This window comes from Gobio gobio, assembly GCF_949357685.1.
Source record: "Gobio gobio genome assembly, chromosome: 16".
In the NCBI taxonomy this organism is placed as follows: domain Eukaryota; kingdom Metazoa; phylum Chordata; class Actinopteri; order Cypriniformes; family Gobionidae; genus Gobio; species Gobio gobio.
This window is the reverse complement of record NC_137109.1, coordinates 29,570,790-29,595,369: the sequence shown is the minus strand read 5'-3', so window position 1 is coordinate 29,595,369 and position 24,580 is coordinate 29,570,790. Positions and strand designations below refer to the sequence as shown.

The following is a 24,580-nucleotide window of genomic DNA, read 5'->3' as shown; positions in this document are numbered from 1 at the left end:
TGATCAAAGGTCATTGTCTTTGCAGATTTAAAATCTGCAGATTCAACATTCTGTCTTTGGCCTAACAGCTTTTTTGTCAGTAAATGGTTCTTAAGACAGGGTTTTAAATCAATTGAGAACATTGCATTATATACAATTATAAAAACCAAGTGACATCTCGCAAACAAATGATCAGAACAACTTCACCTTTCTGAACCAGTTTGCATTTACTTTGAACTAATTGATTTGAAGCAACAGAGGTTTAATGCATGTATGAAGTAACTCTATTCACTCTTAAACATAAAGGTTATTTATTGGCATCAATGGTTCCATGAAGAGCCTTTTCAACTGCACAAAAGGCTCTCTAGATGATAAAAAAGGGTTACTTTAAGAACTGTTCACTGAAAGGTTCTTTGGGAAACCAAAAATGGTTCTTCTAGGGCATCTCTGCACACACACAAAAACAGAAACACCTTGAGTGTAGGTGTAGTGCAACACATTAACTGTGAACATTTTGACAACCAGAAAGTGTCCAAATGCCAGATCAAATGTCAAATGTAATGATATTTTGGGGGCCTCTGTGTTTTTATTTCCTTCTGTTTGTCCAAACCGCATAGGAAATAAAGTCACATGATGTATGTGTATATCTACACGACACCTATTTAAAAAAAATCTGACCACAGTGAAGAACAGAAGCAGTGAATAACAAACAATAGACAGTCTGCACAGCTGTGAATACAAACACGGGAGAAACGCATATGAAACCTGTTATTTAATTTAGTTCATTGATTGGCAAGTTCGATAAAATACTAGTTTACCACATCTATAAAAGATCCTCGAAAATACATGAAAGACATGTTCGGTTTTTTCTTTTAGAAGCTACCAACTTCTGACCTCATTTTAACCACTAAGTGGTGGTCTCTGCTACTTATTCTCGGAACTGAATATGATCTTCCTTGACGTCTGTTTAAAGAATAAATTGCTTTGGCTGTAAATGAGTGAGTAGCTAATATAGATATGTGTAACTTTCAGTTAAACATTTTCTTTTAATTGTCGGACCATATTGTCATAAGCCATCCTTTACATCAAAACAAAACAGCTTCATTTAAATATTGTTGTAGACTGTCTACAGCAGAAACTGCTGATTATTTAGTATTGCTAAACTTTTTGCCAAGCAAAAAAACACCAGGTTTCACAGGAACTGCAGCGTCTCAGTTCAACTCCCACTGACTTTTATTCAGTCCCTCTGTCAGGGCTCACATTTTCCAAAGTCATCAGTAGGCTATAATTTGAAACGTGTGTTTTATAAATTAGGAAATGATCTCCACCCACAAAAGGCATGAAAGGGTAAATGGGGCTCAGTAATCAGATCTTTGACCTTTATTAACAGAAACACATACGATGTGTTTTATGTGTAGTGTGAATAGATGTGGGTGGAAGTGCATATAGGTGATCCATTTCAGTGCTTTGAATATGCTGTTCTCATGAGGTCATATACAATGAATTATATTGGCACTAATCAAAAACAAAAGCTTGCAAAAGGCATGTGGGAAAAAAAAACTTTTCTTTAAAATCTAGATCTACTTTTAGATGCCCCTTAAAAATCAAATCTGTATGATTTATATTATGGTATAGAAGTTAATATACTGAGAAAGTATTGCAAGCAGTGTAACTATACAACAGGCACGTGCAGAGGGGGGGGCTTTGGGTGCTCGAGCCCCTGCCCTTTTTCAAAATGAATCAAAAGTGCCCCTCTCAGACAAATATCAAGGATAATATCGTGGTCAATAAAACTAAATAAATGTGATTATTATAACATGACAATGTATACAATAGTAACGAACGGCTCAAAAGTCGGATAATTTCTGTTGAGGCGTTGCCATAACGCATTGCTATGGGTCGCGTACGTTTTGATTGACAGCTGATTTTCCACTGCTCGGAAACGGCTCTCGAGCCAAATATGGTCCTTTCAGAGAGTGTGTGGCCTCACGGGAAAAAAGTAAGCCAATATTTTTTTTTTCATCCATAATCAGAGCTAATGTGTTGATTTAACTACAAATCTATATATTAGCTATATATTTTAAAGTATTACACAATTCACCAATGCCGTTTGTCATGTATACACCAACCAATCGTGATCTGGCAAAGCAAGTTCAAATTCCATTGGGCGATGTGAAACGGTAATTTTCTGTTCTTATTTATAAATCGGTTGAAAATTACATGGACAGACGAACTAACGTTTGTGGAACGATTTCCTGCGGGTTGTCTCATTTTATAAATTGCATCACTGACAAAATGGATTTTAACAGACAACAAACAAATCCCTGCACAAAACCACAGCAGCAAAAGTCGCATTAATGGTAAATAGTGTTCAATTCACTTGTATTTATGTATATTGATACACCGTTTACTATTTCATGAAACTATCAAAGTTAACAAAACCCAAGTGCCACCGGCACCTACAGGCCTATTAAGTGAAGTGTAGGCAGGCGAAATGGTTACATGAAAGGACTTATTACCATTTTTGAATATTATGTAGCATTATGAAAGGAGTCTCTTATGTTCATCAAGCCTGCATTTATTTGATAAAAAACAGCAATATTGCGAAATATATAAAAATAATGGTTTTCTATTTTAAAATAATTTAAAATATAATTTATTCCTGTGATCATAGCTGTATTTTCAGCATCATTACTCCACTCTTCAGTGTCACATGATCATTCAGAAATCATTCTAATATGAGGATTTAATGTCAATGATAGAAACTGTGATACTCTTTTCAAGATTCTTTGATTAATAAAAAGTTAAAAAGAACACAATGTAATAATATTTCACAATATTAGGCTACTGTTTTTTCTGTATTTTTGATTTAATAAATGCAGGCTTGATGAGCATAAGGATATATATACATTTATTTATATATATATATATATATATATATATATATATATATATATATATATATATATATATATATATATATATATATATATATATATATATATATATATATATATATATATATATATATATATATATATATCCTTATGCTCATCAAGCCTGCATTTATTAAATCAATATTTTTTATTTATATTTATATATTGCCCCTTTTTTACATTTGAGCCCCTGCCCCTGACGAACTCTCTGCACGGCCCTGCTATACAATCATGATGCTGTTACTTTATTTGATTTTATAGGATGTCAGGAAAAATGAAAAAGGTAATTTAGGAGCATAATATTTACTATTTGATTACTGTGAAATTGTTAACTATTTTAACTGTTTGATTCAATCACGGAAAGTGTCTCCACGCAATGGTAACAAGTTTTCTCTACTCAAATGGGAACTGAATAGAGTAAACTCAACTTAACTTACATATCCAAGTAACGTAATTTAATCAACTTTAGACACTATTCAATATTCTATATATTGCATTACAAGAGACATTGTGGGTGTTGTGTGAACATCGATGGTTATTGTTGTTCTAGACTAAATGTGAGCGTGCATTTACTCATCTCACAAAAACAGAATCAGTATTCCTCAAAATGCTAAATCAGAATACTACACAAACATCCAATAATTAAATGTTAAAGTCGGCGTGAAACAGAAGTTGAGATCGTCCTTTTCTCCTTATTGTGACGTATATTCGAGTGAAACGGCTTCTGAAATGAGAAAAAATGTAGGGCGGGGCTTGATTTTGTCCTTCGGGAATTGATTGGATCGTTGGAAGTTGGATGTTGCTAATAAAATGGAGGCAGATTTGAATGCCAGTTTGCACTCAGTTGTGGAGGATTACTCTCCACCGGACCCTCCCATGCAGAATTTCTTTATTGAGGAGCCTGATGATGAGAGCGAGAAAAACTTGATCTATCTCTTAAATAAATGTATTTTCTCTCTAAATCTTTTCTACATATGAACAAATATTTTTTTATACTTTATTGACAATTTACTTCTAGCTGACCTTCGATGATTTAGTTAAACCATAAACAAAACTGACTTTAGATTTTTTGTTTTTATTGGTGAAGAACTTGCATTTTCTTCAGCCATTTTATTTACATTTTGGTGTGAAAAGGCCTTTACATATGCCCAAAAAATACAACTTTTTTTGTTATAAAAAAACAAAACAAAAAACAAGCCCAGTCCAGGTGAGAAAAAGTAATGCAAAAGTAACGTTACATTACTTTTCTTAAAAAGTAACTAAGTAACACAATTAGTTACTTTTTAAGGGAGTAACGCAATATTGTAATGCATTACTTTTCAAAGTAACATTCCCCAACATTGTCCATATAGGCTAACATTCCCACAATTGTTGCTTTTTTATTAAAACAAGAATGCATAGCAGGTCCTCAACCCAAACACACAATGGTGGAAACTCTTTTAAATACTAACATAATAAAATATTAAACATTAACAAGTAAAAAAATGCATAATTAAACAATTTATTTCAACCTGTGTAAAGCATGATGGGAAGTAGAAATCCTGTCCCTAGTCTCTATAATGCTGTAATCCCAATTTGAATGGATTAAGTAACCGGGATGAACAATTAATTTGTTAAATTAACTGAACAAAAATAATTTGCCTTGATTGCACCATGCTCTTTCAAAATGAAAACATTGAGTTAAACCAATGAGTAACCAATTCAACATTAACATCATGTTTGAACAAGAAACCTACATTGGTGCTAAATCAAAATGAGTTGTTTAAATGAAGTAAACAGCATTAAAGTTGCATTAGTATTAATGTGTTCATATTGCAGTGAACATTAATATGCAAAAACACATTAAAAGCTCAAAAAACATTCCAGGGAGAAATAATGCAACACATATATTGCAGACTTTGTATCTTTTTCCAGGGATGGGAATAATGACTTTGTGACATATGACTCAGTGTGGGTTCTATGTGTGTTGGTTAAAGGGAGAGAGACTGGGCCCATGGAATTAACTATGCAAATGGCACATATTCAAATGTTAACACTTTCTGAAAAATGTGCATGATGCATGACTGAAGTCCCAAGTGACATAACTGTGATATGACATGACTCACAGTTATGTACATTTTATACTGTTTTATGAAATTACTTGATATGATAATGGAGATATAAATTAAGCAGATACAGTCTTAAACATATTGTGCTACATACACAGAAACTATCAAGAGATTAATATCTGCATTAAAGGAAAATCTATCAAGCAGCACATATTGAATTAACTTTCCCCAGTGCTATGTGCATAAGTATGAGAGTGTTCATAGGAACAGACTTCGGTATGACATGGGCAGTGGCTCCAACTGTTGGCAAAAAGTGGCACTACACTACATACAGCACAGACACTTACACTAGCTGCTGCACTGCACTGTAAGCAATGTATTGTCTTCATTCAGAAGTTCCTTATATAGTTCAGCATATATTCGTATGTTCTAGAGCAGGGGTGTCCAAACTCGGTCCTGAAGGGCCACTGTCCTGCAGAGTTCAGCTCCAACTTGCCTCAACACACCTGCCTAGAAGTTTCTAGTATCCCTAAAAAGACCTTGATTATCTGGTTCAGGTGTGTTTAATTGGGGTTGGAGCTAAACTTTGCAGGACAGTGGCCCTCCTTCGAGTATGTTAATTTCAAGCATAGAGTACTTCCAATGCATGGAGCTCATAAAAAAAAAAAACAAGCACACAAAGAAATAAATGAGATTCTGGTTTGGTTCCTACTCAGAGATTCTGATACTGGTCCTATGGAACTAACATCACAATCATCACACTGTCAGTTTTCCATCCTGGCACATTATAAACGCTGACCTGTACAGAGCATGATAAGTCTTTGAGACTATCAGGGTGTGTAGTGAACCACTAAGGACCGAGTGGGCTGCTCTTTATTCTGGGGGCCCTTGATGTTGCGATGCAATGAGTGCCCATCACTGGGCCTGAGAGCATGAGGATCTTCTTTGCTGCTGTGCTGAGGGTTCTGACCGCGAATTGATGGTTCTCCTTCACACTTCAGAAATGCTAAGAAACACCTGTAGAACTGAAGGGGAAATGAATGAGACAGTATGCAGGTATGCCTTTCATTTCACTAATATACACCATTTAGAGGTAGATAAGGTACAAAGTTGTCCTTTTAGGTGTACTGCCCCATGCGACAAGCTATTGTACCCCTAAAGCTGAAAGTAAAGTTCCACTCCGGCTCACGGACAGTGTGCGCAACCATATACCTTGGCCTTAAAGGTACAATTAAAAAAAAATTCTGACACTGTATACACTAAAATATAAAAATATATATTTATATATACCTAAATATAAATGCTGATATTATGTGAGCTATTGTAATGCTTTATTAATTTTGTGATGCTGAAAAGATTTTGGCTAGATTTAAATGTAGTATTTTTTTATTTTTAAAATATGCATCTCCAACATCATCCCCTATTATTCCATTAAAAATGTCCACACTTGAAATAGATTATCATTGTGGTATTTGGAAAATATGACAATATCCATCCATCCATCTTCTTCCGCTTATCCGGGGCCGGGTCGCGGGGGCAGCAGTCTAAGCAGAGATGCCCAGACTTCCCTCTCCCTAGACACTTCCTCTAGCTCTTCCGGGGGGACACCGAGGCGTTCCAAGGCCAGCCGGGAGACATAGTCCCTCCAGCGTGTCCTCGGTCTTCCCCGGGGCCTCCTCCCGGTTGGACATGCCCGAAACACCTTCCCGGGAAGGCGTTCAGGAGGCATCCGGAACAGATGCCCGAGCCACCTCAGCTGTCCCCTCTCGATGTGGAGGAGCAGCGGCTCTACTCCGAGTTCCTCCCGAGTGACTGAGCTTCTCACCCTATCTCTAAGGGAGCGCCCAGCCACCCTGCGGAGAAAGCTCATTTCGGCCGCCTGTATCCGGGATCTTGTCCTTTCGGTCATGACCCAAAGCTCATGACCATAGGTGAGAGTAGGAACGTAGATTGACCGGTAAATCGAGAGCTTCGCCTTACGGCTTAGCTCTTTCTTCACCACGACAGACCGGTACATCGACCGCATTACTGCAGAAGCTGCACCGATCCGTCTGTCAATCTCCCGTTCCATCCTCCCCTCACTCGTGAACAAGACCCCTAGATACTTGAACTCCTCCACTTGGGGCAGGAACTCTCCACCAACCTGAAGTGGGCAAGCCACCCTTTTCCGACTGAGGACCATGGCCTCGGATTTGGAGGTGCTGATCCCCATCCCAGCCGCTTCACACTCGGCTGCAAACCGTCCCAGTGCATGCTGAAGGTCCTGGTTAGAAGGGGCCAACACGACAACGTCATCCGCAAAGAGCAGAGACGAAACCGTGTGGTCCCCAAACCTGACACCCTCCGGCCCTTGGCTGCGCCTAGAAATTCTGTCCATAAAAATTATGAACAGAACCGGCGACAAAGGGCAGCCCTGCCGGAGTCCAACATGCACCGGGAACAAGTCTGACTTACTGCCGGCAATGCGGACCAAACTCCTGCTTCGGTCATACAGGGACCGGACAGCCCTCAGCAAAGGACCCCGGACCCCATATTCCCTCAGCACCCTCCACAGGACGCTGCGAGGGACACAGTCGAATGCCTTCTCCAAATCCACAAAACAAATGTGGACTGGTTGGGCAAACTCCCATGAACCCTCCAGCACCCTGTAGAGGGTATAGAGCTGGTCCAGTGTTCCACGACCAGGACGAAAACCACACTGTTCCTCCTGAATCCGAGGTTCCACTATCGGCCGAATTCTCCTCTCCAGTACCCTGGCATAGACTTTCCCGGGGAGGCTGAGAAGTGTGATCCCCCTATAGTTGGAACACACCCTCCGGTCCCCCTTCTTAAAAAGAGGGACCACCACCCCGGTCTGCCATACCAGAGGCACTGTCCCCGACCGCCATGCGATGCTGCAGAGGCGTGTCAGCCAAGACAGCCCCACAACATCCAGAGACTTGAGGTACTCAGGGCGGATCTCATCCACCCCCGGTGCCTTGCCACCGAGGAGTTTCTTGACCACCTCGGTGCCTTCAGCTTGGGTGATGGACGAGTCCTCCTCTGAGCCCCCAGCCTCTGCTTCCCCAATGGAAGACGTGACGGCGGGATTGAGGAGATCCTCGAAGTATTCCTTCCACCGTCCAACAACATCCCCAGTTGAGGTCAACAGCCGCCCATCGCCACTGTAAACAGCGTTGGTAGGGCACTGCTTCCCCCTCCTGAGGCGCCGGACGGTTTGCCAGAATCTCTTTGAGGCCAGCCGATAGTCCTTTTCCATGGCCTCACCGAACTCCTCCCAGGCCCGAGTTTTTGCCTCCACAACCACCCGGGCTGCAGTCCGTTTAGCCTGCCGGTACCTGTCAGCTGCCTCAGGAGTCCCACAAGCCAGCCAGGCCCGATAGGACTCCTTCTTCAGCTGACGGCATCCCTTACTTCCGGTGTCCACCACCGGGTTCGGGGATTGCCGCCTCGACAGGCACCGGAGACCTTGCGTCCACAGCTCCGAGCAGCCGCTTTGACAATGGAGGTGGAGAACATGGTCCACTCGGACTCAATATCTCCAGCCTCCCTCGGGATCTGGTCGAAGCTCTGCCGGAGGCAGGAGTTGAAGATCTCTCTGACAGGAGACTCGGCCAAACGTTCCCAGCAGACCCTCACAGTACGTTTGGGTCTACCGAGTCTATCCAGCTTCCTCCCCCGCCATCGGATCCAACTCACCACCAGGTGGTGATCAGTTGACAGCTCCGCCCCTCTCTTCACCCGAGTGTCCAAGACATACGGCCGCAGGTCAGATGAAACGACCACAAAGTCGATCATTGACCTACGACCTAGGGTGTCCTGGTGCCATGTGCACTGATGGACACCCTTATGCTTGAACATGGTGTTCGTTATGGACAAACTGTAACTAGCACAGAAGTCCAATAACTGAACACCACTCGGGTTCAGATCAGGGGGGCCGTTCCTCCCAATCACGCCCCTCCAGGTTTCACTGTCATTGCCCACGTGGGCGTTGAAGTCCCCCAGTAGAACGACGGAGTCCCCAGTTGGAGCACTCTCCAGCACCCCTCCCAGGGACACCAAGAAGGTCGGGTACTCTGCACTGCTGTTCGGCCCGTAGGCACACACAACAGTGAGAGACCTATCCCCGAGCCGAAGCCGCAGGGAAACGACCCTCTCGTTCACCGGGGTAAACTCCAACACATGGCGGCAGAGCTGGGGGGCTATAAGCAAACCCACACCAGCCCGCCGCCTCTCACCATGGGCAACTCCAGAGTGGTGAAGAGTCCATCCCCTCTCGAGGAGTGTGGTTCCAGAGCCCAAGCCGTGCGTGGAGGTGATTCCGACTATCTCTAGTCGGAACCTCTCAACCTCACGCACAATCTCAGGCTCTTTCCCCGCCAGTGAGGTGACATTCCATGTCCCAAGAGCCAGATTCTGTGTCCAGGGATCGGGTCGTCTAGGCCTCCTCCTTCGACTGCCGCCCGATTCGCTTTGCACCGGCCCCTTATGGTCCCTCCCGTGAGTGGTGGGCCCACGGGAAGGTGTCCCCACGTCGCTCCTTTGGGCTGAGCCCGGCCGGACCCCGTGGGGGAAGGCCCGGCCACCAGGCGCTCGCATACGAGCCCCAACCCCAGGCCTGGCTCCAGGGTGGGGCCCCGGCTGCGCCGTACCGGGCGACGTCACGGTCCTCGTTTTATTTGTCATCATAAGGGTTTTTGAACCCTTGTCATAATATGACAATATATGTATTTTAAATGAACGCATTTATGTTATTGTAGTTTAATATAGAAGTATTACATTCCATAATGCATGCAAATTATATTGTCAAATCAAGGCACTCTGAATTTCTCAGTGTGTCCACTGATATTCTCTGATACCCTACTAAAAATCCAGAATGCAACCAGAGATGGTCTTATTTTTGGGAGATATGAGGGTCTGTGGTAGCCTGGCTCCACCCTCCTACATACTTCTGCTCAATTTTCATTTTCCTTCAGTACTCTGTCTGGGACTGCGTATATTCTCCATAGACCGTAAAAGAAATGGACACAGCGACCCCATAGGCTTCGACAGGGAAAAGTGAAGTCAATTAGAAGCACTCACTTCCTGATGGCTGAGCGTATTGTGCAGCCTCAGACTGAGCTTGACGACGCAGATGTAGACGTGAGCAACCAGTCTGACAGTTGTAAGTCTTCTAGTAGTTGTGCAAAGTGAAATCTGAATCACGTTGTTGAAATATTTTGTCCCGTTGCTTTTGGCTCTCTATGGGCTTCTCCCAATGCTTCTCCCTTGACTTTATCGGACTTAAAGGGTTAGTTCACCCAAAAATGAAAATTCTGTCATTAATTACTCACCCTCATGTCGTTCGACACCCGTCAGACCTCCGTTCATATTCGGAACACAAATGAAGATATTTTTGTTGAAAGCTGATGGCTGAGAAAGGCTTCAGATAGACCTCCATTGGCATTCAGTACATTTACACTCATAAAGACCCATAAAAGGCACTTAAAACGTCTTTACAAAGTCCATCTCACCACAGTGACTACAATAATTTTACGATGCGACAACAATAGTTTTTGTGCGCAAAAAAAAATCGAAATAACACCTTTATCCAACTTGTTCTTGTCTTCCGTGTGTGCCTCCACGACGCATGCGCGAGAATATAACGCAGATCCGGCGTTCGGACACATGACCCAGAAGCGATTTGTTTACAAGCAGAGGAAGACGCGCGTATCTAAGCTGTTGAATTCTACATTGATCGTGCTTTAGGTCTCGGCGTAGTTCTCAAAATTGGGCTAAAGTGTGCATTTCATGGATTCCCGAACCCTGGCGCTACATCATATTCTCGCGCATGCGTCGTGGAGGTACACACGGAAGACAAGAACAAGTTGGATAAAGGTGTTATTTTGATTTTTTTTTTGCGCACAAAAACTATTGTCGTCGCATCGTAAAATTATTGTAGAGCCACTGTGGTGAGATGGACTTTGTAACGACGTTTTAAGTGCCTTTTATGGGTCTTGGGAGTGTAAATGTACTGAATGCCAATGGAGGCCTATCTGAAGCCTTTCTCAGCCATCAGCTTTCAACAAAAATATCTTCATTTGTGTTCCGAATATGAACGGAGGTCTTACGGGTGTCGAACGACATGAGGGTGAGTAATTAATGACAGAATTTTCATTTTTAGGTGAACTAACCCTTTAATGCCTCCACGTCCCCCCGATTGCCTCATAGACAGTAAAAGATTGCCTGTGAGCTTCTCCTCCTGTCTATACGGTAATTTCTCTACTATGCGACAGGGAGTCGCGTGGTTATGACGCAATCGTTAGCCTATTTTTACAAAAACAGCTTCTACGGGGCGATAGTGTAAGATAAAAGGTAATCGAGCCTTTTATACATTGTCGTGTTTCTTTAGAAATAAACAATGGACAAATGGAGTCTTTAAACGCCTCAGATGTAAAGTTATTCACTGTCAAAGTGACACCAAAATGAATGGGAGTCAATGGGATGCTAACAGCAGGTGATGGCTTGGTTAGCAATGGCTGCCCCTATGGAAGGTATGCTTTCCGGGTGCTGGTTTACCCCCTTAATATTCTCTGGTTTTCTCCAGTCAAATTTTAACCAGTCCAATCAGCGAACAGAGGGAGTGGCTGAGAATGATGACGTTGATGTCGTGCGCTAATTTGAGATGACATATGTCACGACCAATGCGATTGGTTATGGCAGATCCAGAGTGGCTCTGGGCAGATCTAATAGTTTTAAACTTTAACAGAGTACCCGACTTCAAGGAAGTTAACGCTTGTCAATGGAGAGTGGCCAGACTCTCTGTACAAATTAAATGTTTGAAAGTCTGGTAGGACCAGGCTAGGTCCGTGGTTTTACAATTGGAAAAAGCGCTACAGCTAATTTGGATCACATGTGCATTAATAACCATTTACATTACAGCAGAGTTGTGTGACAGTCGATCACTGTTTGTGGAGGATACCATAGAAATGAATGAGAAGTGCCATAAACCGAATCATACCTGTCGCGCAATTGTCTGTGACTTCTCTTATAAAACAATTTTTTTTTGGTGTAAACTCTATAAATACAGTAGATCGGTCCAAAACGAATGTTTAACGGCAAACATGGAATTGAATTGGATTGAAGATTAGCTGATGGGCTGTCGATTAATTAAATGATGAGCTATTTCCTCACAAAAGCGGTTTACTCAGCATAGTGAAGCATCTCCTCCCTTGACATCCATTCCAAAAAACAGCCTCTTGTCTTCTTCCTTGTATACCTCAGCGTTAGCTAGCATTAGCCTGCGCTTTTGTCGGCTAAGGTTGCAGGCTTGCCTTCAATTGGCTTTGATGCAATCCCTCTGTGGACTCACCTGGTTGTTGAAAAGCACATAGATTACTGGGTTGACCACAGTGCTGCTCTTGGCCAGGACTGAGGGCACCACACTGGTTACAGGAGTGATCAGACCCTTCCTGCCAAACGCGGCTAGCAGGGCTACCACCCCATAAGGCATCCAACACAGCAGATAGCAGGATACCATGGTGAAAACCATTAGAAGAATATGGTTCTCTCTCCTCTGTGCGGTCAGCAGGTTGATTTTAGTTACCTGAGCCGAAAAAGACACACTTACAGTTACTGTTGCAATAGTCTTTTATTCCCTATTGTGACATATATCATATTTCTCCAACAAGAAAATATGTAGGGCAGGCCTTGATTTTGTTATTTTTTGCTATTGCTGTGATGTCATGTGAGGTTTCCAGTAAGCACGTCATCAGAGAAATGTCATTGCAAGAGGGAAGGGAAGCTTAGAAGGGAGGTAGATTTAGAATTATAAAACATTATCGGATAAATCATTAATAATAAATATTGCAATATTCCATAAAAATAATTGTTAATTGTGATTTCATTGTGACTTTAAAGGCATGTGTTTCTTGATTAGTGCATGAACATGCAACATCTCATCTCTGGTATAAAATACCCTTTTTAGCCATCTAAATCAAACTAAAAGCTTCTATCTTGTTGCAGAGAACATGGGCTATCCCACAGCAAACAGTTCGTGATGTGAACGTACTTAGTGTGAATTAGCTTGCTATGAGTGCAAGCAGTTCGCGAATCAGAGGAAGACTGGCAGATGGCTCCTTCATGTGTCAAATCTGAGTGTCGTGACTTCTGTCTTCCGGAGTCTGTTAACCTTCCCTATCCCCTTCCCATCATTAAGTTATCTCTCTGTATAAAGATCTCCTGCTGGTCGGGGCACAGAATAGGAACTTCCAATCAGCACTGCTGACCAATGAGAGCTGATCGGTGGAGCTGAGCTCCCTGCACCGGCTCATGTCGTCATTCACACTTTTTACATGCTCCATTTGTCCTATACAAGATGATTGTGATTGTATTGACAGCTCCAGCTCCAGGCTAAGTGTTTTCTCACTTGTGTAATCCCTTTGCCTCTGGAAGTGTCCTTCAGCTATTTGTAGGATCAATGCAATTTTAACAAAAAATATTATTTTAAAGTGACATAAACAAAAATGCTGTACAATTCTTTCCAAAAAAAATATTGTATCTGAGTGCAATTCCCATTAGTATTTCTATTAAATAGTGTAATGGAAATCAATTTTATACCGCATGTCTAGAGTGACTATTTTAGGAATGCAATTACATTCTCAGACATGTCATCCTCTGATTTTCACTGTGCTCTCTTCTTGTAATTTCCCCTTTTGAATCCCATCAGAATTCCATTTTGTGTTTCTATAAAAAAGCCCGTGGGCTGTAGAGACTGGCCCACTCAAATGTGGTGTTGGCAATGGATAAAGATATCTCTGTTTGTCAGATACACAATGTGATATCTGACAAATAGAGCAACTGAACAGAGCAAATCCTTGAGGAAATACGTTTTTTTTACATAACAGCTCGTCACCAATAGTAACAGGCTCTGTGTTCTAAAAATACCTACGATGGTTATTCATTCATAGAATCGGCGACTAGAGGCTTGCTGCCTTAATACCCGCTGGAAACGCTCATTACATATTCCTTCACACTGTGGTGTGTTTATGAAATCCGCTTCAGGCACAGATGAGTCATAAAAACCTAAAGACTGCTTCTAACCTGATGCCCCAAAGCGCTTTGTTCTTTTTCTCTAGCTGGACAAAACAATATCAAATGGATAAATAAAGAATCCAAGAGATCTATAGCTCGTCGGGGTTGAAATGTTAATTGGACACTGACTATGACACATCACTGTGGATTTCTGGAAACAACTGCTTTTTTTAAGGGAAATGAATACGGAAAGAGGAGACTAATTGTCAGCAATTGGTGTTATACAAAAGCACTGAGACTGACAGTCTGTTCATTAGTGATGGAGATTTTACAGTGACTCTTTCTGCAGGTTACATTGATGCGCCAGTAGGCGGCTGCAAGTGATGAGCCATTGAATCATTCATTCAATCAATCAATCTCATATCAAAAGAAACAAGTGACTTGCTTAATTCGGAACTGCATACTAGTATACTACTTTTTGGCTGCATTCCAATAAATAGTATAGTATAGGTGAAAAACAGTATCCCTGTGAAAAGAGTATGTTGAAATGCAAATGTACATGGTACATGAAGATTTTGAAGTCCTCATCCGATGGACACTCCCATTAGTGAATGGCAGTGAACCAAAACTGATGACGGTAGGTTACATCACTAGAACAAAATGATGAATATTGTAGCTATGTCTTGATGACATTCATACTACACTCCCACAAAGTGCCTACTTGGAGAGTATACAATTCCAGTAGCAGCCTTACTATTTCTGCCATAGAAAGATATGATAAAATTAGTAAGGGTAGTATGCAAGTATGCGACAAGGCGAGTGTAAAAATATACAGTAGGTTTAATTGATAATAACATACTGTAATAACATAACACCTATTCAGAGGAGAAAGAGTGTCAAATTGAGTTTCCTCATAAAGCCTCTCTCACTCACCCCTTTGATAATGAACAGGATTTTGCCATAGCAGAAGATCATGAGCATCAGTGGTAAAAGCAGACAGAAGATGAACAGGCACATCACGTATGACATGCTGTTGGTTGAGCGTAGGTGCCACTGCACTGAGCATGTAGTCCCGGGTCCTTCAGGTCCATAGCTACTCCAGCCAAGGAATGGTGGGAGAGTCCATACCAGCGAATAGAGCCAGGATCCAGCCACACAGAGCCAGGCCCTGCGGAAGTCAGACACGTCTGCCTTGGTGGGGCGCAGCAGGGCGGCATAACGCTCGTATGATAGTATGGACAGAGACATCAGAGACACAATTCCTGTTTGGGATAAAGAAAGCTGATATGGAAAGGAAATAGTGGTCACAAAACAACTAACTGTTTTAAATCCAGGACTGCGCTAGAGAATAAGGTAACACAACTACTAATAACATAGACAAGACCGGACAATGGACCACAGGAAACCGAGGACTTAAATACACAGGGAATGATTGACTGAAACAGGTGTGTAAGATAAGGTGACCAGATTTCTGAAATGGAAACATTCCCTATTTTGATATTTTTGATTGGTGAAAATATCACTGAAATCTCATTTGTTATTATCTTTTAAATAAAAAATGGGGACAATACATTTTTTTAATGTTTTTGTATTTTTAATTGTTGTGGGTTCCCTATATTATATTATTAATTAATAGTAACCGTTGTAAATAGCAAGCAGTTCAAAACAATATTATAACAAAATTAAAACTTTACAACAACACATTACAAAAATAAAACAACATAAATATGATATGTGACCCTGGACCACAAAACCAGTCATAAGGGTCAGCTTTTTAAAAGTAAGATTTATACATCATCTGAAATAAATAAGCTTTCCAGGTTTGTTTGTTAGGATAGGACAATATGTGGCCGAGACACAACTATTTGAAAATCTGGTGCAAAAAAAATTTTATATTGAGAAAATCACCCAAAGGAAGTTGTCCAAATGAGGTCCTTAGCAATGCATATTACTACTAAATAATAAATGTTTGATATATTTACGGTAGGAAATTTACAAAATATCTTCATGGATCTTCATGATGATCCTAATGATTTTTGGCATAAAAGAAAAATCGATCATTTTGACCCATACAATGTATTGTTGGCTATTGCCACAAATATACCTGTGCGACTTAATAAATAAAACTATTTAACAAATATTTTAACAAATTATAATTATATTTAATATTTTCATTTTCATAAACTGTTTATACTGTATACTTTTAAAATTGTGCAATGTATTTGCAGGTTTTTTTGCACGAGCTGTAAAATGGGGACATTTCCGGGGACAGCTCCTGTCGGGGACAGAATACAAAAAAACGGGACTCACGAGGAAACTAACTTGCTACCCTTGATTGTGTAAATACAGACACAGATTCTTTCCTCAAAGAAATTGCTTAAATTAGATTCCTCAACTCATTCCTTATTTATAATTACTACTAAAACAGAAAGTAAAATATATTAAAACTGCACTTTAAGAATCACAGCTGGAACCAACTATAACTAAAAAGAAATGTAGAATGACATAACATGTCATGTGACATAATGGCATAATGTGGCAGCCACAGAATAAAGATGCTCATTAAGCTATTGATCGTGTTTTCCAGACAGTGTCAAGAGGTATAATGTCACATTATACGCATATGTATCAACTCACTTGCATCGGTTGTTAAGTGACACAAGATTACGGAGCTACAACAACCCGATGACAATTTATATGAATTATTTTAAATGTCCAGTTGTCAGAAATATTTGGGTAACCACAGAGGAAAAACTGAGCATTAATGAATATGGGTAATGTCAACAAAGGAACATGTTCATTAAAAATGAATGTGAAAATGATGTGAATGATGTATCATATGTACACAGACATTCTCCTTGGGTTTGCAGGTCTGCACTCTTCCCTGCAGTTCCTCTTCACATCACAGAAAGAGAGACACAACACTCCCACTACAGTAATTAATGGCCTTAAATGAGCTCTCCGTTCAAATGTCAGATCACTGGGGGATAATTGTGACATCTGAGACAACTCCTGAATACGATAAAATTACAGTGATACTGGCTTGTTATAACTATTTTGAGCATATGTGGAACATTTCTGGCAGAATGGAATCATTTAACGTGAACTTGACATAATCCAGATAAAGATCCATTTGATTTAAGGCCTGTTCACACCGGGACGATTTTCGCGCGCGTTTACCAGAGGTGGACAAAGTACACAACTCCATTACTTGAGTAAAAGTAAAAGTACTACTGGTCAAATATTACTCCGTTACAAGTGAAAGTTCTAAAAACAGATTTTTACTTAAGTAAAAGTACAGAAGTATTTGTTTTTAAAAGTACTTAAGTATCAAAAGTACATTTCCTTTTGTATGTCAATGCATTATTTTATTACTGTTGCATTGTTGTATAAATGCACTCTATGTCATCATGGTGGTTTAAGCCAGTCAGTGATGCTCCATCCGACATGCTAGCATACGACCACCTTAAACTAATTTCAATACTTGTATAAAAGTTACAACGCTCTTTACAAAGCTGCTGTCACTTTAAGGCAGAATGCATGGACCCTATACTCTGATACACATCCAATATTCTCCCAACTGTTTTCTCTTCTCTTTCTCCCAGACATTTAATTTTTTTTTTCATTTTTATGAAACATGCATCAAGTATATGCCAACTAAACTAATCTTTAATCTTTTGAGAAAACTGAAACACACTTTTAGTATGGCATGGTGCACACACTGTGCCAAGAAACCGTCTTTTTCCATTTTGCTATAAACTGATCAGTGTTCAAAAAATTGTTTGGAAACTTCAGAAGAAAAAATCATCCACTTACTTTCAAAGCTGCTACAGAAACGACTTTCGACTTTGAGGACTTTGATAGAAATGTAGTGGAGTAAAAAGTATGATATTTGTCTTTCAAATGTAGTGAAGTTAAAGTAAAAGTATCCCTAAAAAATAATACTCCAGTAAAGTACAGATACTCAAAAAGTGTACTTAAGTACAGTACTCAAGTAAATGTACTTAGTTACTGTCCACCTCTGGCGTTTACCGCCGACGTTTAACGCCTCATGACTAAACAAAGGGCGCCAATGTGAGTGTGTACACCGACGCGCAAAAAACGGCTCAGGTTCGTTTTTTTTATTTTGAAGCGGCGGGTTAAAAACTGGCCGACCAATGATTTCAGCGCAAAAAAAAAATTCAGACATCTCCAGTTAAAAAATTTCTGGTGACTGGTCACATTTAAATTTTTCAGTTGGCCAAATTGAATTTCTGTGAATTGATACAATTGAATCCACAGAAATTAAATTTGGCCAACTAAAAAAACTAGATGTGACAAGTCACTAGATTTTTTTTAATTGGAGACCTGAAATTGTTTACAGTGTAGAAAGACTTACAAAAGTGCATAATGAAGTGTGCCATTTGGGACAGCGCTCCACCTATGGCTCCCCACTAAACCCCCAGCGCACTAGAGGGTCTATTAAAACTCATATGGGCTCTGGGGAGGCACGAGAGCGCGGACTCCCGCTGTAGACCTGCCGGTGTCGCTGTTGGACATTGTAACTTTAGAAAAATGAGCAGTTTATAAAATGTTTAATGTCACATTTTATAATATTTGCGTTGTTAAATTTTTTCTAAGGATTATTTCATCCAATTATTTGAGGAGGCATTGCCTCCCTTAATTGCTATCTCGGAGGAAACGCTTACTGTGGAGAGACACACACACACAAACATTTTATAAAATACTTGAATAGAATTGGAAACAAGTAAACAATATACTTCCTTCAGAACAAAAGTCCTTTCCACATTATCTATTTCCGAGTTTTTTAATCAATTAGGCCTACACATCTTAATAGAAATGTATAATTTTCAATCAGCCTATATAATTTTTCTCTGTCATGCTCAAAGCCAATAACTCTTAAAATAGTAAGATAATCAAGCACTTGAACACACTATTAATATGAAGTTATTAAATATACTGACTGTGTAGCCTATATTGTTAAAAACGGAATTTATCCATCAGCAAACCAGACACACCTACTACGCCAGAAATGCATGCAACACACTACAAAGAAAGTTCGACTGTAAGATATAGCCTACACTTCACCACCGAAAACTCTGGGAACCTGTTACTCATATAACTTTCCTGTTGAACCAACTTTAGCAAAACTTACCAAAAAGCGAATTGGCAAAACCGTACCATTTGCAGCCGTGACGTCCCAACAGCCATTTCCCATAGAGACTGGAAGCAAAACTGAAGGGAGTCCCAAATAAACAAACTAGTATGTCACTCAGGCTGATGTTCAGCAGAATGAGGTTTATAGGTGTCCACAGTGAGCGAAACCTCGCAAAGATGAGCAGGACAAAGAGGTTGTTCAGGCATCCTAACACCAGAATGATTCCGAGGCAGACGGCAGTCACCGTGTGGCCAGTCCGGCTCAGGCCAGGTGAGATGTCGTGGGGCTCTCCTGAACTGACATTTGCACTTTGGTTGAGCGCAGAAATGTCTTTGTGGCTAATGTTCAAACTCCAGATGTAGACGACCATAGCAGCCTCAATGCACGGGTAAATGGTGACTTTACTTACGGATGGATTCACTGTTCACATTTCTCCCCCTCACTGACGCGCAGCCCACCAATTACCAATCTACCTCTGCTGGTGCTGCTGCTGCTACTGTTGACCTCCGTGTGTCTGAGAGCCGCTGTATGATCTCCTGACCAGGGTGCGAATTGTGGGGGGGGGGGGGGGGGGGATGCTAACTCAAAAGGGGAAGAGGTTTCTATATGAAAGTCGGCTACCTACATATTATTTTTTATATGTCGTTTCAGTATTGATTATGCTATATCTCAAGCCAGAGCGTGTAGCCTATTTCGAGGGGAACCATAGCAACTACGCTGCTGCTTCCCAAAAACGTTCCCACAACTTGTGTTAAACGTTACTTAACTAACATTTAGGCTTATAGAACTTTTTATAACATTAGCCTACTCATATTTGATATTTAGAAAATCGTAGTATTTTTGGAACATCCTTGATGTTGCCTACTCGTTGAATTTTAACGTTAAAGGAACTGTATGTAAGAAATGTATTTCAATTAATCATAAAATGGCCCTGATATGTCACTAGACATTAAGAAATCATGTTAATTTCAAATACTAATATCTCGCTTGACGTCACCCATAGGAATAAAGTGGAGTGCGGCGCGACAGAAGTGTTGCACGGACAAGTGGATCAGCCCCCTGACGATACAGATCCACTTTTCCTATGGGTGACGTCAAGTGACTTTAACGCGCACGCAAAGCATTCCGGGAAGGCGGCGCTGCATTTGAACAAATGCCGCGCGTCAAAAAAGCTGGCCGAAGCTCAACTTTATGCAAATGAATCCGTTGAACGCAACGCGACTATCCAATAGAAGTAGAGCACATGGAGACGGAGGGAAGTCTCTCGCCGGTCCTTTGTTTTTCATTCCCCGCTGGCTCAAACACACTAGCCTGGCTCCGCCCTCCTACGTACTTCCGCTCAATTTTCAGTTTCCTTCAGTACTACGTCTGGGACTGCGGTGTATGCTTAGGTTTTCCCCCGAACAATTTTTTACCGGTCCAATCAGCGAACAGAGGGAGTGGCTGAGAGCGATGACGTTGATGTCGTGCGCTAGTTTGAGTTGTAGTTCAGTAATGGCGGCGGTGAAAGATGCGAGTGTGTGGCAGCGCTGACGAATGTCCAGAAGTTAAAACCGGAGTGTGGCGAGGTGGACGAGCGAGTGACACCGGTGTACGTGATTGAGACACACCGGTCTCGAGTCCTCTCATGAGGGAGCACGGAGGCATATAAGGACGAGCGACACCGGTGAAGGACGAGAGAGGACCAGGCCTGGATTTTAAGTTGTGTTTTGTTATGTTTGTGCGCGGCAGTCGTCCGTGAGGGGCTGCCGCTTTTACTTTCATTTTGTGTTTATTATTTGATTAAAAGTTGTTAAACGTTCGCCGGTTCCCGCCTCCTTCTTCTCTGAACAAACGAACTCCCGTTACACGGAGCAAGAACAATCACTGCTGTACTGCTGATTTTGTGGTCCGGGAAATGTATTAAAGGTCCCATGGCATGGCATTTTTCTATTATTTTATAGTGTTTCCTGAGGTGTACTTATATTGTTAGTATGATTTTTACATCATAAAATGTCATAATTTAGAAATAAAAGGCATTTTTTCTATACTGCTGTTTGCCCTGTGGCTGACTGCCCTGCTTCAAGAGGCGTGTCTGCTGTGAGACTTCAGGAAAAACGCCCACTGTTGTGATTGGCTGACATCTTTGCATTTTAAATGAGCGGAGGGGGCGTGGTTTAACGAGGCACGAGCAGGCACGAGTCTGCCAGAGACAGATGGACCTGTGTTCACTTCTCATCAGTTCTCTCAGCATGTCTCAGTTCAGGGTGAACTGTTGTAGTTACTAGAATATACTTCAGGTTATTAGTTTATTTCTAGTCAGAGGGGCTGTCACTCATGTCAGAAAGTTAGTAAATTATGGATCAGCGCTGACTCGAGACGCGAACCGTTTAGAACGATTCAGTCCGATTTGGTGAACTGGTTCGGTTCACTAAAAAGAACCGATTCAAAAGAATGATTCGTTCGCGAACAGGACATCACGGAGACGGAGCGATTGCTAACAAAGTTATTTATAGTAACTACTGAGTTATGAGAGCGTTGTCTGTCAGCGCGAGTTTATTGTGTTTGTATCTGAGAGTTCTGAATAAACACGAGTCCCAGTCACACCGAGTCCTCTTCATCATTATTCTACCAACTTTGTAACACATGCAATGTACCATTACAGCGAGATGAACGAGTTAGTAAGTTTGATTAAAGCATTATTTCTAGATATGTTCCAATCATATGAATAGCGTCAGTGATGCGCATTGAGTAACTTACACAGCGCAAACAAAGACACAACAGCAGTAATCGAATGTAATCCAGTTTATTGTGGGGAAAGCTGGCTAGCCTAGCCCAGATACCCTCACGCTTACCCCCCTTCTGCTTAATCTCACGCCGCGTTTGGTGCCTCCGCTGTGGGCCAGATGCAGTACTGGGGGTCGGGGATGTTGAAGGCCGAGCTTCGGCGTGTGTGAGGTTTATCTCTAAAGATGTTACTGCTGATGTTAAACAGAAAAGACTGTATGCACATTTTAGAACAGATAGACGCGAGAGGACGTACAAAACACTGACTCACAAGATAGAAAACACGAAAACACCGTTCTGTCGGGAGAGAGAGAGAAGCCACAGCGTGTGCACGAATAATAAATAATTAGCTACACATCAGAAATCAATGATCACAGATCAGAAGGAACTGAAGAAAGACTTCTATTTTCATTTGTACATCCAAACACTGAGAAACTGCCAGTTCACTCGTTCACAAGTAACGTTAATGATCTCTCGAGCGTTTGCATGGGCGTGCCAGATTCTCTGGGCGGAGGAAAGGGAGGAAACCGTTCCTGCTTGGACGTCAAACCAGGAGGCTTCAGGATTGGCTCGTCTGGCCTGTCATTTTCTCAAAGGCAGAGAGAGACAGCCAGAACTCGGGTTTACACCGATCAACATTTCTATCCACTTGGGGACAATATTCAGGCTAGGGGAACTCATATTAATGTTGAAATACCTCATAAAATGAAAATTTCATGCCATGGGACCTTTAAGTTCGCTCCGTTAGTGGTGAAGGAGTTGCTGAAGCCGTCCGTCTCCCACCACCCGCGAGAAAAACCCCAGGCTGAATTATCGACTGCTTTTGACAAACACCAAGGTCGTGTGGTAATGTAATTGCTGTCCGAATCCACATCTCTGAGTTTTCAAGAATATATCACTTCAAAACTCACTGTTTATATCCTTTATAGACCCCTGCAGAGCACCGTACGGTTGCGTGTGCTGTAATTTGCATTTCTAGACTTGTATTTCTTTAAATACTGGCAAGTGTTTACAAGAGCAAAATATTTCATCACCGCTCAAAAAATAAAAGAAGAAAAGCACGTAAACATTTGAATTGGGCTGTTATTCACGGCACGGCAGCATTTATTCTAATCATACCAAGCATATGACATTTTATTGACAGCATCAACAATCATGTTATGATTGCACGAGATATGCACCACGAGAGCAGCGCGTTCCGAACACAAAACTCTCCTCTCCACCGTGAATAAATAACAATCCGAATGCACGAGGTTTTATCACTGACACTGAGGTGGTGTGCTCAGTTAATGTGAGAATCAAAGGCGAACGGCGCGTGACATACGTCACGAGTCTCACGACCAAACGTTAGTGATTGGTTAGGCAGATCCAGAGTGACTCTTGGCAGATCCAATAGTTTTAAACTTCAACAGAGAACCCGCCTTCAAGGAAGTAAACGCTTGTCAATGGAGAGTGGCCAGACTCTATGTACAAATGAAATGTACGAGAGTCTGGTAAAACCAGGCTACAAACACACACCCATAGCGGTAAACTTGAGGAACGCCCATCAACATACACATGAGGGGAAGCGTCACAACACCACGCTTCAGTCGTGCCGCAAAAGTGGATCTGTATCGTAAGACCTCTACACCTAGGGTTGCCACCTTTGGTGTGGCAAAATAAGGGACACCCATTCACGAACCAACCGCCCCCCCCCCGCCCCCACCAAAAAAAAAAAAAAACACGTCATGAAATGATTATTTCTACATTGACAACTTAACAGCTCAAGAATAAACCATAAGAAAACATGAGATCAAGTATGTGAACTTGCAACAGAATACATTTTATATTATTTTACATTTGATTATTTTATTTATTTCTAAAGAACTCTTTAGTAGCCTATTTGGTGCACTTTAAAGGGACAGTTCAGCCCAAAATGAAAATTCTGTCATCATTTACTCGCCCTCATGATGTTCCAGACCTGTATGAGTTTCTTTGTTCTGCTTTTTCATTTTTGGGTGAACTGTCCCTTTAAGCAGTCATTCTGAACCAGTAATCACTTTTTTGAATTTCAAAAAGTCCCATTTTTATCTAAAACATGTTTTAAATGTCAAACTTTATATGACAGGATTATTGGTTATGTATGATTACCAATTATTTAAATTAATAATTACATTTATTTGGCTATAATCTATTAATTAACCTGTCTAAAAAATAATAATTCTGTCTGCCAAGCTCTGATAATGTATGGAATATTATATTAATATATTATCCATAAAAAAAACCTACAGGCTACCTTTAGAAGCACAGATGTGTCTGTCACCGCTGTTGCTTTAAGTCAGTCAGTCTGAGACACTGAAATGCTTCTCATAAAGTGTGCAGTTGGCCTGAGGTTCATCAGGAGTTACTGGACAGACCCATTGATGCCTGTTTGATATTCAGCTCTATATCTGGAGAGCCTCTTGCGTTTAAACGGTGGACGCACGCGACGCGAGCTCGACATGTTTTTTTAAAAAACGCGCAAGTTTACAGACACACTCTGGCACAGCTCATGTTCTCGAGACTCCGCCGCTATGACAACAAAGCCGCTAAAAGCAATCACGCACAATGAGCTCCTGTACTACTTATTGTGAAATTGATTTGTTTATATTTGCTATCAGTATTCTCCACACTGCAAAACCCTTGTGTGTTTATTAAACTAT

At 41.2% G+C, this 24,580-nt stretch overlaps 1 protein-coding gene across 1 annotated transcript; it reads right to left on the bottom strand.

Moving 5' to 3' along the window:
- Nucleotides 1-5,793: 5,793 nt before the first annotated feature.
- On the bottom strand, nucleotides 5,794-19,503 carry tmtops3a (teleost multiple tissue opsin 3a; the record flags this gene model as incomplete). Its single annotated transcript, XM_079838181.1, has 4 exons — nucleotides 5,794-5,988; nucleotides 12,315-12,548; nucleotides 14,909-15,237; nucleotides 19,131-19,503. 4 exons carry the CDS (start codon nucleotides 19,501-19,503, stop codon nucleotides 5,794-5,796), a joined length of 1,131 nt encoding a protein of 376 aa, XP_079694307.1.
- Between the last annotated feature and the right edge of the window lie 5,077 nt (nucleotides 19,504-24,580).